The 15267-nt window shown below is 39.6% G+C and overlaps 1 protein-coding gene across 9 annotated transcripts in view; it reads right to left on the reverse strand.

Moving 5' to 3' along the window:
- Positions 1 to 2225: 2225 nt before the first annotated feature.
- dia (diaphanous related formin 1) overlaps positions 2226 to 15267 on the reverse strand; it is a 67837-nt gene continuing 54795 nt past the window's right edge. For 5 of the 9 annotated variants that reach the window (XR_016325138.1, XR_016325134.1, XR_016325135.1 and 2 more), the window contains 9 exons: positions 15064 to 15182; positions 14381 to 14516; positions 13123 to 13287; positions 12149 to 12306; positions 11550 to 11629; positions 10390 to 10452; positions 10216 to 10298; positions 7995 to 8073; positions 2226 to 6186 (listed from right to left, as the gene is read on the reverse strand). Coding sequence is in view for 4 of the 9 variants with exons in the window: in XM_089737289.1 (XP_089593415.1) it covers positions 6165 to 6186; positions 7995 to 8073; positions 10390 to 10452; positions 11550 to 11629; positions 12149 to 12306; positions 13123 to 13287; positions 14381 to 14516; positions 15064 to 15182 (822 nt within the window). In the remaining 5 variants the exon portion in view is untranslated. The remainder of the gene's footprint in view (positions 6187 to 7994; positions 8074 to 10215; positions 10299 to 10389; positions 10453 to 11549; positions 11630 to 12148; positions 12307 to 13122; positions 13288 to 14380; positions 14517 to 15063; positions 15183 to 15267) is intronic. The other 4 variants (XM_089737289.1, XM_089737292.1, XM_089737291.1 and 1 more) reach the window with 2 other exon arrangements.

Here is a 15267-nt window from a genome sequence, read left to right on the forward strand (position 1 = left end):
GAACTTAAAAACAGGATTAAAATACATTATTAAAATAGGTACACATTTTGAAAATAATATTCATTTAGAATTGTGGATTCATTGCCAATTGTTCGGAAATTGCTTTTCAAATGACTGTAATGCGGTAACTTTAAGTACCTACCTAAGCAACGATTAGGTAGGTAGGTAGGTAAGCTATCTATTATGTAAATTAGTCATGGTTTTAGTAGCTTAACTCACTCGTTTGTCATCAGTGTATTTCTGTCTTTTTGTAGATCCAATCACGCCAGAAGCCATTTTGTTGTTAGATATATTTTAATGGATCTTGTGACTACAAAATCGCTTCATACTTCCGCGTATACAATTATAAACACTATTATTTAACGGGCTCGCTTACAACGGCGCCTAAGTGTCGTCGGAATCATAGCGTATCGCCGGCCTGTACGAATTTGAACCAGCAAATGATATCAATTAAAGGCGGGGCCTAAAGACTTGCCAAGTTACACCCACTTGCCTGGACGCATGTTTTGATCATCCAGATATTATATCGAATAAGATCGCTCTTGAAAGATAGCTATTGTAGATATATTTGAAATGTCGCGGTACTGATTGGAGTGTCGATTTGGAGACGCTGCGTTTCCAAACTTCTTCGTTGCTACGTCATATAGGGCTTTAAATTAATTACCCCACACTGTTTTTTGTGCGTTTTGACTGATCGTTTATCGCACGAGGTTTCAGAAATGTTTTTTTTTAATTGATTAAAAGGGTAGTCTCACGTGAGCTCTCACGACCCACCTAGTTTTGAGTGGTTACCGGAGCCCGTGGACATCAACAAAGTAAATGACGTCACCCCAATTGAGACGTGAGTTCTAAGTTTCGGTTTTTACAGCCCGCCCCAAGCCCTTCAAGCCGAAACGCATTACTGCTTCACGGCAAAAATAGGTGGTCATACCTACCTGTGAGGGCTTCCAAGACGCCCTACCATCAGTGATAACGCAAATTATAATTTTGCGGGTTTGATTTTTATTACACGACGTTATTCATTCACCGTGGAAGTCAATTGTGAACATTTGTTAAGTGCGTATTTCATTACAAAAATTGGTACCTACCCGCTTGCGAGATTCGAACATCGGCGCATCGCTAGATACGAATGCACTGGACGTCTTATCCTTTAGCCCACGATGACTTCAAAATACCTATTTATTTTTATGTTCACCATCTGTTTCAATGGAGGATACGTGCGCCAGGTTTTTGTTGTATTATATATATATACCCCTCTTTAATATAACAACTTCTTCTCAATCGTGTCACTCTTGATAGAGTGGTCGTGATCGTCATGTAGTATTGGAAGGGGCAGACTTGATGCGTCTCACGATGTTCCGCCACCTCTCCCTGCTCGAGGCCATTGTACTGCACGCATTTAGGGGACTCATACTGCAGTTTTAATTTGGTCGATCCACCGCATTGGTGACCTCCCGTGCGGTCTTGTACCATAGTCGTTGTGGCCTAAAGGATAAGACGTCCGGTGCATTCGTGTTGAGCGATGCACCGGTGTTCGAATCTCAGGCGGGTACCAATTTTTCTAATGAAATACGTACTCAACAAATGTTCACGATTGACTTCCGCGGTGAAGGAATAACATCGTGTAATAAAAATCAAACCCGCAAAATTTTAATTTGCGTAATTACTGGTGGTAGGATCTGTTGTGAGTCTGCGCGGGTAGGTACCACCACCCTACCTATTTCTGCCGTGAAGCAGGAATGCGTTTCGGCTTGAAGGGCGGGGCAGCCGTTGTAACTATACTGAGACATTAGAACTTATATCTCAAGGTGGGTGGCGCATTTACGTTGTAGATGTATATGGACTTCAGTAACCACTTAACACCAGGTGGGCTGTGAGCTCGTCCAACCACCTAAGCAATAAAAAATAAAAAAATCATGCCTTCCCTGTACAAAGAGGTGTTCTTCCTTTCACCATCAACAGTACGATGTTTTTAATCGAACTTCAAATAAGGTTTACTTCATTCAAATAGCATAAGAAGTTTTTTACAGCTTAGATAGGTGGACGAACTCACGGTCTACCTGGTGTTAAGTGGTCTGTGGGTTGATAGATAGACGATCCAATTGGGCTCGACGCACTAGCAGAGCAACTATTTTCAAGAAACTCTTGCTTTGACTTTTTCATACCCAATAAATACTCGCATACAAAAACAAAAACTAAAAATAAAACAACAGAAACAGTTCTAAAAAAAAAAACTTGTTTTTATTATTAATAATAAAAAATGTAACATTTTACAAAAATATATTTACATTCAAAATTCTTATTTAATTACATCATAACTACATACGATAACCGATACACAAACATTTTATATAAAAATACACATCGCTGATTGAGTTCAGTAGATTAAAAATTAAAAAAAAAAACGCGCCAATATTCCTTACACTATCATATTATCTATATTACAGACTACCCTACTGTTGACGTCTGGTTTATGCGTCAATTTTGACGTATACAATTATGGCGGGAAAGAAATTCATGTTAGATTTATTTTATTACGTAAATTTAATATTTCGACGGGTGAAAGGATATTTGGTATAAGCGACATTCGTGACAGGGTTTGGAAAAAATATTGTGACAAAAAACTTCAGCTATTTAAGTGTGGTAAACATAATTGAAGTTCAATCAAAAACACCGAATCGTTGATACTAGTAGTAAATAAAACAAACCTTTAATTATAAAGATAAATGTCGCCTATTAACCGAAAATTCACTTAAAACAAAATAAATAGCCTTTCATCCCTCGATATGGCCTTTTCAAATTCCACCCTTTTTACTGACATTTTTATGTTTAATTTATTGCATTCAATATCAGTTGACTTTTTAGCGGAAGCAGACGATGACTTCGGCTTAAAAATATAAGAGTTGGCCGTATGGGCTACATTCCCTTTGATTGTCCAACGGTGACAGCGCAAAAAAAAATGAACTCAATCAGTGATACGTCAACCAGACTGTACATTAAGTTTATGAAGGGTAGAACTAAGCACCATCTCCGTGTATTAAAAAGTGTTCGCTGAAAAGGAGCAAATTAAGATGGCGCCACTGTAGCAAGTAGCAAGTGGAAGGATTTTGAACACAGTGTCATAAACTATTAGTGTAGGATACTAAATTAAGACTGGTAAGAAACACTTCCTACGTGATAAGCAATAAAAATAAATAGTTCATATTTTAAATACCTACTGCATATTTTTTAGTTACCTACACAAATCACGAAAAATATTAAATCAAATCATTTCCACTTCCTACACTAGCGATATGTCGGTGAGTCTTCCAACAACAACTTGCTATTTACAGGCGGACACTTTATCAACTTGTCCCCTATACAAGACGGTGCTTCTTAATTCTACCCTCCATAATTATATTTTAAAAACGATTTTAAAATTACATGAGTGCGCGTTACAACGGATGCGTTAAAGTAAAAATGATACATCGACTGAATCACCTTGATTTTATCATTCGATCTCTCCTCCGAAGAGTACCACAGAGACGGAAATTTTTATAAACGACCAAAACAATTTATTCGCCTCTCAACACGTATAGTTTGATAGGTCTTCACGAATCATAGAGAAAATACAAACCGCTTTTACGATTTGTTCTGAAATAATGAATTTCGCGCGCTTTCATCAAACGTCTAGGTATAAACAAGACCGAATCAATCACTGTGGTGACCACAAATATTCGTGTATTCGAAACGACCGTATAACAAACTATCTAGTGACGATAATTAACGTGAAAACAAAAACCGTAAATGCAGTTATAATGTTCACATATGCACTTTTTTGACGTGATAACGTCTTATAAATCGTTGAAGACCGACTGCACGCATGAAAAAGTGTCACGTTCCGCCTGAGAGTGCAAGCGGGAGCGCGGAACAAGCGATAGAGAGGCACGATCGGCCCAAGCGTAGGCTTGTGACACGTTTATCTCTCTTCTCGCGTGACGTCAGAGCTAGCAGTTCGAATAGTTCTGCTACTGACGTTATCACGTGAAACTATCGTCCGCAAAGCGACTTTACAGACAGCCTAATTTTTTTTAGTATACCTTTTTATTTCTTGCTTCTACCAAAAAAAAAAAACGTTTCCGAAACACGTATAGGTGACTCCTATAACACGGTATTTTACAACACGGTTCCACTATAACACTAAAAGAAAAATACCCCAAAGAACTCCCTTATAACACGCAGTACTCATTTTTTTATTGCTTATATGGGTGGACGAGCTCACAGCCAACCTGGTGTTATGTGGTTACTGGAGCCAATAGACATCTACAACGTAAATGCGCCACCCACCTTGAGATACTTACCTCTACCCTCCATAGTAGGAATGTATCTACCGTGTTATAGGAGGGTTAACTGTATAACGTCGCGTTATATTAGTTTATTAAACTAATACGAATACTATTAGTTTTATTTTATTATTCAATTTAATTAATACGGACGCGTACGACGATGCCTATTTCAGGGTTGCCAGTCGTACAAAGCTCCTCGTGTAAATACAAAATTCGATGTCTATCGTAAAAGACAAAACGAGGATATCACATATGAAATTTTGTAACCGTTTATTTTATATATTATTTATAACGTGAATTTCATTATTTATATTTAGAAAAAAAATTACAATCGGCAACCCTACCGTCGATTTTCATATTATTATAACTGTATCGAAATTTGTGTTCAAAATATTTCCGTTACAACATGTCGGAGTTAGGAGAAAAGAAATTACGGCAAATTCACATTAATTAATACCTCTTATATATAAATACATAATAACATATATGGAGAGGTGAAATGCTATTTGTTGCAAAATTTTTGTAAATTTACAGGAGAGCCATTTAAAAAATTATCTTCTGCTATTTAAACAGAGTAGCTTAATTTAAGTTCAATTAAAAACATCGAACTGTTGATGCTAATATACCAAATAAAACGCACCTTTAATTACAAAGATAAATGTCGCGTGTTAAGCTCCCCAATGTATATTATTATAAAAGTTAAATTTATTGTATAATCAATACGAAATACCGAAAAACGTATTACGTATACGAGATATCCTTATTCTGAACATTTATATATGTATATATAAATATCTACAGCGCTAAGCAATCGAAAATTCTATCTTAACACATAAAGAATAAGGCCGTTAATTCGTTAGCAGAATTATTATACAAACAACAACAAAAATCACAGCTTCAATCTGGAATTTTAATATTAAGTATCAGTAAGCATCGTATCGATCGTTTTGTTGTGTCGCTTCGGCGATCGACATTGACAATGACAATGACCAACGTGTTCATCGATTTTTTTATTTGCTTCAAAAATTCATATCGTTACAAAAAATCGTTAAATTCAACAAGGCACGTCCAAACGCCGCAATGTAACAACACCCGACTTCATTAACAATAAACTGCCTACCCGCATATTATAAGAATTAAGTACCGACAAAAAAACAAACTTGTTGAAATTCATAGATTTTTAGTGCGACTTAGACAACTATTTGTATGTTTGTTTGATAGTTTTATGAAACGGTTTGCATGATTTAAACAATTTATTTAAAAGGCACGAGGGCAGTTATAAATTTATTTTGTTTGTTTCACAAACCCTCCAACGTGCAAACGTCTAGCTAGCAAGCAAGAACAGTACATTATTAATCCGAATTGAACACAGACGATATCTCGATGTACCGATAGACATAGCCACCGAGTTACTCGCCGGATCTTCTCAATGAGTCGCGATTCCGATCCCGCGGTAGATTCAGCAAATCACTGCTCTTGCCAAGGCTAGTGTTAAAAAAATCTCTAAGGCTGTACCCGTGAGCCGACCTACCCGCGCATAGCTGGAATAGCCCATAAGCTAATTAGCGAATACGTAAGTAAACAAACAATCTCTATGCATCTAGTGTCATCCCAAATGTCAGGCAGCGCGTGCGAGAGAGATAGCGCGATGAGCGACCGAGACGCAGCGTCTTAACCACTTCGCTGTCCAACGACGTTTCGCATTTCATTGCGCTTACAAAACTAACAATTAACTAGCTTGGCGTTTAAAAAATTATGATTTATTAATAATACATATTATTATTGTTATTATTATAATTTTTTATTAAATATCACTCGGTGTTCGGATGGCAATTGTTATCACGCGTTGCTTAATAATTCGCTGGAAAAGAAGATTAACTATTAGTAAGATCCACCGTAACTCATTCCCCGCACTTAAAATCATCCTACCCTTTGATCTGACATTATTGTATCAGTAGGGTCTGTGTGTGGAATGAATAGTTCCATTAGACTACTTCACAGCAATTACAAATTTAAGTTTAAGAAAGAATTAAAAGTTCAAAATTATGACTAGGACAATTGTTAAATTCAGTCAATTATTAAAATATTCAGTAAATTAATAATATACGTCACTATGTTAAGATACACAGGGGGTAATCAGACTTTAATAATATAACTAGTCAGGTCATAAGTATTGTCACACAGTAAAAACTTTTCTTTTAGAATGCTGGCCACAAAAAAGTTTATTGAATTCGAATTTCGAATTGTTCATGAAAATAAAAATGTATACTTTTAGAATTTTACTTATTTTTAAATATGGAGTGGACGCTTAAAGAAGACCGTGTTGCAGTTATTGCGTTGCATCGTTGCGGTTACGCGCCAATTAAAATTTTTAACATACTGAAAAATTTTAATATAACCAAAAGATTCGTTTATCGTACCATCGAACGATACAATGAAGACTCTAGTGTAGATGACAGGTCAAGAAGTGGTCGCCTTCGGTCTGTTAGGACTCCAGCAGTGATAAAAGCTGTGAAGGCGCGAATTCAAAGAAATCCCAAACGTAATCAGAAACTGTTGGCCCTTCAGATGGGGTTAAGCAGAACCACGGTGAAAAGGGTGTTAAATGAAGACTTTGGGCTTCGGACATATCGAAGAAAAACAGGACATCGTTTGAATGCTCGTCTAATGGACCTGAGACTGAAGAGATGCCGCGCTTTGTTGAAGCGGTACGCGGGAAAAAAACATCGGGAAATTATTTTTTCGGATGAAAAAATTTTTACCGTAGAAGAGAGCTACAACAAACAAAATGATAAGGTGTACGCACACAGTAGTGAAGAAGCGAGTAACCGTATTCCGCGTGTCCAACGAGGTCATTTTCCATCCTCGCTCATGGTATGGTTGGGAGTTTCTTATTGGGGCTTAACCGAGGTACATTTTTGTGAGAAAGGTGTAAAAACGAATGCAGTTGTGTATCAAAATACAGTCCTGACGAACCTTGTGGAACCTGTTTCTCATACCATGTTCAATAACAGGCACTGGGTATTCCAACAAGATTCGGCGCCAGCTCATAGAGCGAAGAGCACACAAGACTGGCTGGCGGCGCGTGAAGTCGACTTCATCCGGCACGAAGACTGGCCCTCCTCCAGTCCAGATTTGAATCCGTTAGATTACAAGATATGGCAACACTTGGAGGAAAAGGCGTGCTCAAAGCCTCATCCCAATTTGGAGTCACTCAAGACATCCTTGATTAAGGCAGCCGCCGATATTGACATGGACCTCGTTCGTGCTGCGATAGACGACTGGCCGCGCAGATTGAAGGCCTGTATTCAAAATCACGGAGGTCATTTTGAATAAACTTTAGTGTCATAAGAATCTATGTTTTGTTAAGTTCATTTTGGTATATGAATGGTTACATAATGAATAAACTTGTTTCAATTATTTTACATTAAACATGTGACAGAATTTATGACCTGACTAGGTACACACCGAGCCAATAAAAGCATGTCAACGTATATAGGCAGTTATATAGTAAAAGTAAATAGTAAAGTATATAGTTATAGGCAGCGGCTTGGCTCTGCTCCTGGCATTGCTGAAGTCCATGGGCGACGGTAACCACTCACCATCAGGTGGGCCGTATGCTCGTCTGCCTACTAGGGAAAGACAAAAAAAAGTTACTAAGCGACTTACTTAGTCAATTCTCTTGTAGTCATCGATCCCGTGAGGCCTGACCTGGATCTGGACCTGCTCAGCTGAGCTCTTCTTTCAGCTGGAGAATAATAAAAAAAACATTACCAAGAATATCCCTTGGAAATGACCTCACTACCATGCACGCGACCACATCGATAAGCAGAGATACCGCGTGCTTAGTGTGAGTTTTTAACGTTCTCGATAGCGTAAAAGTTAACTCAAATTTGTATGGAGTTGGAACGTTTGCCTACGTTTGCCGCCAGGGTCGCCAACTTCATACAAATACGAGTTAACTTTTACGCTATCGAGAACGTTAAAAAACTCGCATTAAGCACAAAGAAGACGTAACTCTGGAGGGTTAGCGTCGAGCTTTGTCAGTTGGCCATTCATGAGGTTGGCTATCGCCCTTCGACAATTAGAAAGAGACATCGACTTCGACTTCGTATAAGCGTGTCTCTGTCGCACTGTTGAGCTTCCTTGGTGCACGTGATAGAAGTGAAACTTCTTTTGCGGCGTGTAGTATTGTGGCTATCTTCTTTTTTTATCCTAAAATCAAATTCTTCTTGTAACAGGGAATGCTGTGTATAAGATAAACGACCTAGCTCGCTTTGTCCTTTCCCTCTCTCCACGGTCGAGTGGTTCGCGACACGCTCTGTCTATTTTCTCACTCCCGCTCGTCGTAAATTGTATCTTTTCTCTCTAGCCGTAACGAATCTGTTGCGAGTTAAATTTTACTCTCAACGCGCCTAAAGAAGTTTCACTTCAAGAACCATTTAAATTATTTAGGACAACCGTCTTGGATGAGAGGGTGATGGAGACTCATTCACTGGTGTGAATCCGATGTAGGTGTACTATGAAAGGTGCTGAGGTAGCGGGAAACGGAGCTTGATTAGCCAGAAGGAGTGTATAACAACACGCTAACAACGACAGACAAACGTCCGAATAATGTTAATATCCAACGATACTGACAGAAAGCGCGAATTTTTTTTCTAGTCGGCACCGGAGTCCGTAGAATCACCAACGTAAATGCCACCACTTAAATTAAGACATGAGTTCTAAGGTCTCAGTTTTCACAGCAAGACCTTCGAACCAAAACGTGTGTGGTCGTGGGCCGACTGCGATCATCCTAGGCTGTACAGGCCACCATCGACCATCACCTCGTGAATTTTTGTTTTCTAATTTGTATAACTTATTTTTTTATTGCTTCGATGGGTGGACGAGCTCACGGACCACCTGGTGTTATATGATTACTTGAGCCCAGACATCACCAACGTAAAAGCCGCCACTTAAATTAAGACATGAGTTGTAAGGTCTCAGTATAGTTACAGCGGCTGCCCCGCCCTTCGAACCGAAACGCATTACTGCTTCACCGCAGAAATAGGCAGAGCGGTGGTACCTATCCGCGCGGACTCACAAGAGGTCCTACCACCAGTAAACAATAAAAACATTAACAAAAAAAAAGAAGACAAAGTTAGGCAATCAAGGCGCTTTAGTAACAGAAATCGACATAATGACTTGAGTGCGCCGCGTAGGGCACCGGTGACCTACATAGCAGTGAAAGGGTTAAACAGTAGCTTCGGTTAAGCGCGATCGATTTACTCGTTAGTTATACTTAACAACATCGAAAGCTCGGACGAAAACTCTAAAAAATCACTACACCGAATTAGTTAACAACGACCGAGCTTTGCTTCAATTTTTTTTTTTTGTAAAACCAAAACTTTAATTACAGTGGAAAATTGACACAAATTTGACTAATACCTAAATTCAGTCATCCTAATTTCTGTGACAAAAAAATCTAAGAATTTTTACCTTACTGAATCGATCAGTTAATTTTAGAAGATTAGTTTTTCAATAAATTATAATAATATTGCATATTTTATTGTCACTTCCATTATTCTTGACGTTTCGATAACGGTCTGAATACACTAGTTGATTTTTTGTACTTTCACAGAAAATTGAAGCAAAGTTTTCTCGAACAACTAACTATACAGGGTGTAGCAAAATGAAAATCGCATTTAGATTAGAAAAATTTACAGTTCAAGGAGTGAAAGGCTATTTACACACATATTGAGAATCTATTGTTACTGTTAATGACACAGACGGTTTGATTGAAAACGCTTATTCTGTTGCTGTGGAATGCCAATAATCGATTTTTTTAAATATATATAGATATATAATTTTCATTTTTACCACACCCTGTACATGAAAATTAGCTTATAACTTGTCTGTATGTCTCGATTTGCGGTGCGCTGTCCTTGTGTCGGCCGATGAGCCTGCGACCGCAGCTCAACGCTCTGGCCGTCTCTAATACCACAGGGATAAGGTTCAAAATCGTGCGACAATACGATGCGAAGAATCTTGTTAAGACTGATGATGACTGCAACTAAGAACCTACCTTCGATACGCTGCAGTATAGCACGGACAAGTCCTTCCTCATCCGTGAAATCGTTCAGATCCTCTATGAGTGCGTGAAAGCGACAAACGAATATGAAACTTGTGAACTAGACGTTAAGGCTCTAAATGGAAAGTGCCGTGATAATATTTCAAAACTAATATGCGATGACTGTGTTCCGAGTTTAAATCTGTCATAAATACACGCCCCTCCCCTCATCTATTACACGGTGCGTTGTTACCGCGTTATACGATTATTAATGTATAACGCGCTCCTGAGAATATCAAATTGAATATTGAACGTATTTTGCGTCTTATTTAAATCAATATAAGAACAATATAAATACATACAAAATATCCCCCGCATTGTACGGAGGAGATGCGCGTATTACACGAAGTATATGCGTTATATTAAATCGCGTTATAAGATCACCGCGTTATCATGAGAATTTCTGAAAGTCATATATAGACATGAATACATACAAAATATGCGGGAAATCCCCGCGTTATACTGGGGAGGCGTGCGTATTACACGAATATATAAAATCGCGTTATAAGATCACCGCGTTATCATAAGAATGTATGATATGGATATATATTTTTATTTATGTCGATTTTATCTACGAATTGAAAAGCTGAGGGTTATAACTGTTTTTTTTTTCTAAATTAAAGTACATAATGGATCATTGAGACAATATTGAATGGGATACATTTGGATCTTTAACTGACCACGCCAATGTTAATGGTTAAGTTTATATTATTATCATCGGCACACGACGAGTTGTTCCTACATGACTTATTACGTCATAGTTGATTCACCCAAATAAGTAGAGTTTTTTGTTAACTACCCACATTTTGGATTTTTTTTTAAACGTTTCATAATTATTATTTTTATTGCTTAAATGGGTGGACGAGCTCGCGGCCCACCTAGCGTTAAGTGGTTACCGAAGCTCATAAAGGTCTACAATGTAAATGCGGCCACCCACCTTGAGATATGAGTTCTAAGGTCTCAGGTATAGTTACAACGGCTGCCCCACCCTTGAAACCGAAATGCGTTACTGCTTCCCGGCAGAAATAGGCAGGGTGATGGTACCTACCCGGGCGGACTCACAAGAGGTCCTACCACCAGTAAAGAAGTAAATGTTAGGGTCGATGAGTACTGACCGCCAGCGACGCGGGGGTTGGCCTTCTTCCTGGGCCTCTCTCTACTGAAGGCGGATCCGCTTTGCAACGCCTCCATCAGACTATAAGAGAAGTAATTCATTATTGGTTGATTGATGATTGATGATGATTGAGTATTACTTAGTTTTATAGTGTAAGTTGATGTACATAATAATATGTGTAATAATGAATATTCAATGTTTGGATTGTACTGTTGGTTTCATAAATAAATAAAACTATATACCGGTGACGATACTCGTTTGGCGCGTTAACAAAATCCATTGTTCTTGGAATTCAGATAGATACGGATGTCGGAAGCTAGTACGAGTATTATTTTTACTGCAAAGATTGATCACTGATGTCCATAGACATCGACAACGGGTTCGATTTTTATTACACGATGTTATTTCTTCACCGTGGAAGTCAATCGTGAACAATTGTTGAGTACGTATTTCATTAGAAAAATCGGTACCCGTCTGCGGGATTCTAACATCGGTGCATCGCTACATACGAATGCACCGGACGTCTTATCCTTTAGCCCTTCTTCTAGCCCTCAGCCGGAGCGGGGGGGTGAGTGCAGGGGCGTCGGGGCGGGCGGTTACCTGTCCATGACCCCGTCCTGCGCCTGCTCCATGTCCACGAACTGCTTGTAGCGGTGCTGCCGGTCGCGCCGCTCCTGCTCCGCGGCCGCGCGCGCCTCCCTCGCCCTCCGCGCCCGCGCCTCCCCCTCGCGCGCCAGCACGTTCTCCTGGTGCGCGTGCTGTACAACGACAACGAGACATGTTAGTGCTTCAATCATTAGAGGGGCTCGCGGAGCCCATGGACATATACAACGTAAACACAGCGGCTTTGAGACCCGAGTTTCAATTTACAGTACAACGGCTGCTGCAGCCTTTGAATCGAAACGCATTACTGTTTCTCGATATGCAGGGTAGTTTTGCCTGTAGTGGTGCTTATCTATATATCAATACGTGAAGCTAAAATGTTGTACCTCTTTTTACGAAAATTGCACGGACGGAGGAGTATGAAATTTTCCATACTTGTAGAGAATATAGCGAAGGAGAGAGAATTCTTTTTGTATTTTTTTTTATAAAAAGTAGTACATAAAATAAAATAAAACATTATACACACTACCATGTGTTTGACACACACACACGCATATATACTCTTTTATTTATTGTTAAAGTCTGTGGTCAAATTGAAAATAGATTAATATTGGGACTTTTTGGCAGGAACGCAACGAGTAAAGTTGTGTGTGATTTGTTTTATTTTGTCCATTTAGTGTTTCTTCAGGTTTAAATGTGTAATAACGATGGTTTATTAACTGCTTAGTATAACTGTGAAAGTTCACAAATGTGGGAAAATAAAACAAAACCTTTGAACATAGCTTGTTGGGATCCTCCAAAAAGTCCACTAAAAAAGTCTCAGTAAATGACCACCATTTTACTGAGACTATATTTCATCTCATTTCACAAAATAAGACTGGACTAAAAGGTGTTAGTTACCATGTCATAAAATCTCTTAAAAAAGTTAACATTAGCGGGATATTCTGGCAGGCACCAGTGACGTCACATACCATGAAGGAATCCTTGAAGGTCTTGACGTCGGAGAAGAACTCCTCGAGAGTGTACTTCTGTGGATCGAACACGTAGTACTCCGCCAGGCCGCCGTACAGCGACTCCATCTTCCGGAACATGGAGTGGAGCAGGTCGCACTGCTCTCGGGCTTCGCTGGCGAACCCCTGTACGGCTCCGGTCAAGGAAGGTATTTCTAATGGTTTCAGTCCCGGGCTCAAGTGGACACCGGAGCCACTATGAGATGGGTGGACGAGCCCACCTGGTGTCAAATGGTTACCGGAGCACATAGACATCTACGACGTAAACGCGTCACCCACCTTGAGACATGAGTTGTAAGGTCTTAGTATAGTTACAACGGCTGCCCCACCCTTCAAACCGAAACGCATTACTGCTTCGCGGCAGAAATAGGTAGGGTGGTGGTACCTACCCGCGCGGACTCAAAAGAGGTCCTACTACCAGTGATTACGCAAATTATAATTTTGCGGGTTGACGAACAGATGTGTTTGCTCTTTGTCTGGATGTTTCTTATGTATACATTTGTATATATTTAAACGTATATATGTATGTTTGTCACTCTCTGGTACCCATAACACAGGGAATCCTGAATTGCGGCCGGAGAACCTTGCGTGATTTGTTCCCAGTTATTACTATTATTATAATAGAAGAAAATACTATGGTGGCCTCTGACTAATGCACCTAAGTTGGAGTGACAGGTTTGTAAGACAGTGTACTAGAATACTTAGTATAAGACGCCACTGACCAGTGCGAGTTTTTCCAGAGAGATTCTTGAGACTTGACTGGAGGTCCGCATTAGGGATGTCCGACATTTATGTTGAATAAACATCGATGTTTTTAGACATAAATATTTTGCTATCGATGTTTTTCTAATATCGTCCATCCCTAGACCGCATAACAATTGCATAATATTCGTATATAAATCGAAATTCTTGTCGGTTTTATTTCTAACACACCACATTACTCCTTCAACGTGGAAGGTTCGAGTGGAAGTTTTTATAATATACGTTTTTTTTTTATATATTTACGATTTATAAGAGGATATTTTTATACGGTATATAAGAGATTTTTTTAAATATATATTCACGACGTTTTTATAATTTTTTTGAAAAACAGCACACGCTCGCGCGATTCGAACTCTGGCACAGTGACATCGATGCGAGTACGGCGCCTTATCATTGAGGCCGAGACGCCAACCGAGGACCGAGGGGCCAGCAAGACCGGTACATTCGTAAAGGATACGCTCATTGTCTCGTAGAAGAGATCGTCGGGGCACTGCTGGACCCTCGAATTGTTGAGGTCCATCTCTAGGGCTTTTATGTCGTTCTCCATCTTCTTGAGGGACTTCTGAATGTTCTCCATCGAAACTCTCGCTGCCCTGCAAGAAATAAAAAAGCAGGGTGTGAGGGTAGTGATTTGAAGTCGTCGTGGCCTAAAAGATTCGTATGTAGCGATGCACCGGTGTTCGAATCCCGCAGGCGGGTACTAATTTTTCTAATGAAATACGTACTTAACAAATGTTCACGATTGACTTCCACGGTGAAGGAATAACATCGTGTTATAAAAATCAAACCCGCAAAATTATAATTTTCGTAATTACTGGTGGTAGGACCTCTTGAGTCCGCACGCGTACGTAACACCGCCCTGCCTGTTTCTGCCGTGAAGCAGCAATGCGTTTCGGTTTGAAGGGCGGGGCAGCTGTTGTAACTATACTGAGACCTTAGAACTCATATCTCAAGGTGGGTGTCGGCATTTACGTTGTAGATGTCTATGGGCTCCGGTAACCACGTCAGATTTCTTTAGTTCGTACCGCAGCTCAGTCAGAGCCCCGTGAGCTCTCCTAAGAATTCGACGAAGCCAGTATAGTTTTTTTTTATCGCTAGCGGATTGTAGTCAAAAACGAAAGCAACAAAAGTCACACCCACCTATCAACGTGCGGCATCTCCTCGGAAAAATTCAAAACGTCCGGGAACTTGTTCTCGATGGTCTCCACCAGGTAGTGCAGCAGGGTCTGCTTGTTCTCCAAGTCCTTGGTCGCAGTCAGCTGAGGACAGCACACATATGCATATATTGTCTACATATTGTATACATATATTGGTTTGTTTGTAACCGGTATTTTTTCTTTAGTC

This window comes from Bombyx mandarina, chromosome 23 (assembly GCF_030267445.1).
Source record: "Bombyx mandarina strain Sakado chromosome 23, ASM3026744v2".
Lineage (NCBI taxonomy): Eukaryota > Metazoa > Arthropoda > Insecta > Lepidoptera > Bombycidae > Bombyx > Bombyx mandarina.